Here is a 2,139-nt window from a genome sequence, read left to right as displayed (position 1 = left end):
TAATCAGTGGTATTCACTTCACCTTTCACCTCTCAGTGGTCACAATGTTATGGCTGATTGGTGTATATACCTGCTAAAAATAGGTGATTGACTCATTTCCCCTTGCCAGTTGATGAGTTCATATTAGATATTTTTGTTTTTCCAATCTGTTACATTGGACCTCACAAATGCACTAGAAAGCAGGGTTAGTGAACAGTAGAGAGCAGCATTTGTTACTTGCCTTGGGCTGCAGGCAGTGCCTCTTCCACTCAGCATTTGTTGCATATTGCACAGTGCGAGTAGTCTTACATAGCCAGACCTATCTCCACAGTGCTGTGTCAGCACTGGAGGAAGTGCCATTATTTTCTCTTCCCTTCGAATCAGGAGAAGCTCTCTTACCTCGATGTTTGGCAGTGTGAACTAAATCGCCATTGCACATTGTCCCCATAGACTGTAAAAAACTATACATGATGTAGAACTTCAATATCAGCATCAAGATGGAAAAGGGGTGCAAATTAGTGCGTCTACCCAATGTCCTGTTTCCATCACTGCTGTTCGGGGCTGGAGCCGATAAACACTGGTGACTACTGCAGAGTCATTTGACCTAGGAATGAATGCTGATTGTTGCCTTTCCCACTGAAGACAAAAGCCAGATGTAAGTGGGTGTTAGTGTGTCTTTTGTCCAGTGTAATAGGGGCTTTAGACTAATTCTGACCTTTTTGCAAGTAAACTTTAAGGAGATGTTTGTAAAGGGTGTTAAAAAGACCCTGAGTTGTTTTTCTGTGAAAATCATTTCAGTTATCTTCCTACTTAGGATTTGATAACATTCTGTTCATCTCCCTCCACTTTTCAAGTTTTTTTTAATCCCACTCAAATCTTTATTGGCAAGAGATTTGCACCATTAAAAGTTCTCTGAGTGTCTGACCACTATAAACGCTATGGATGAATGTTTTTACATGTGGATCCCCGTTGAGTTTATTCTTGTGCTCAAGGGTGGCGTGATTCAAATTCCAGCCAATGGTTTCACACTATTTTACGGATCAACCAGTGGCCAACTTGTTAAGGACTTGATCTATTGTACATGTACTAAATCTGTGGTTTGTCGGTAGTGGTCCGAGTGAAAATTAGCAAGTTTCATTTCTGGTAGTGAAATCCAAGAAAGGCAGTCTTCCTGGAAATCACTGGTCAAAAAATATTTACAGCATGTAACTTCCTGTAAAACCAGAACTTGTCATTTTTGCAGGATTAAATACATGAGATAACCTTGTGATTAATCCAATTTAGAGATTGTTGTTGTTGTTGTTGAGCGTGTGATTTTGTTATCTTTGGACGCAGCCAGACTTCCCGCTGTTTCCAGTCTTGCAGACATAAGTATGCTGTCAGCTTTCTCATCTAACTCTTGGCAAAAACAAGGGAAAAGCATATTTCCCAAAATGTTTAACTTTTAACAAACTGGGCATCTAGCAGTGAAGAAGACTCTCCTAGTTGTCTTTAGTGTGAGTTAGTGGTGTGTGCTCTTTTTGTGTTGTTTGGCGTGTTTCTGAAAATGTGCTGAAAGTTGAAATGAGTTCAGAAACCCTGCTGGCAATTTTGTCGCAGTCCTTTTTGATAAATACAGAGGGGGGATTTCTGTGGTAACCCCTGTAAACAGTAAGATAGAGGGTCACAGAGTGGAGTTTTACAACTTCAGAAAACAAAAACAAAGAGCTGCCCTGATCAAAAAGAAAACAGGTAGAAGCAAACTCACTGAAACCTTGTGTAATGACAATGTATATTCGTTAAGATAAATTACATTGTTACCTTTTCTATCTATCACAATACCTATCAGTGAATTGATTATTGATTTCCACTGTCCACCTATCTCTCTCCTTCGCTCCTTCCTCTCTCCACTTTCAGGGTAGATACCACTCGTGTGGAGTTCACCATCTCCCTCAGAGAGAACTGGTCGTTGCCCTTCCTGGCGCTGCAGGTTACCGCTATAACCTGTTACCTCAGGCCACAGCTCACTGTCTTACAGCAGGTACACACACACACACACACACACACACACACATTCACACTCACTCTCTCTCTCTGTCAATTTTCAATTTAGTTGTCTTTATTGGGTTGACGTTATGAATCAAACATGTTGCCAAAGCACACAATACATGTACAATACAA

At 40.7% G+C, this 2,139-nt stretch overlaps 1 protein-coding gene across 1 annotated transcript in view; it reads left to right on the top strand.

The window, feature by feature from the left end:
• dpy19l3 (dpy-19 like C-mannosyltransferase 3) overlaps positions 1-2,139 on the top strand; it is a gene marked incomplete at its 3' end in the record, with an annotated part of 48,473 nt that overhangs the window by 16,394 nt on the left and 29,940 nt on the right. The window contains 1 exon segment of the mRNA XM_035652569.1: positions 1,876-1,999. Within this exon segment, the coding sequence (XP_035508462.1) occupies positions 1,876-1,999 (124 nt within the window).

The sequence above is a fragment of the Morone saxatilis genome, unplaced genomic scaffold (assembly GCF_004916995.1).
Source record: "Morone saxatilis isolate NCDOM2014 unplaced genomic scaffold, NCSU_SB_2.0 Contig11, whole genome shotgun sequence".
Classification (NCBI taxonomy): Eukaryota; Metazoa; Chordata; class Actinopteri; family Moronidae; genus Morone; species Morone saxatilis.
This window is presented reverse-complemented; position numbering and strand designations above follow the sequence as displayed.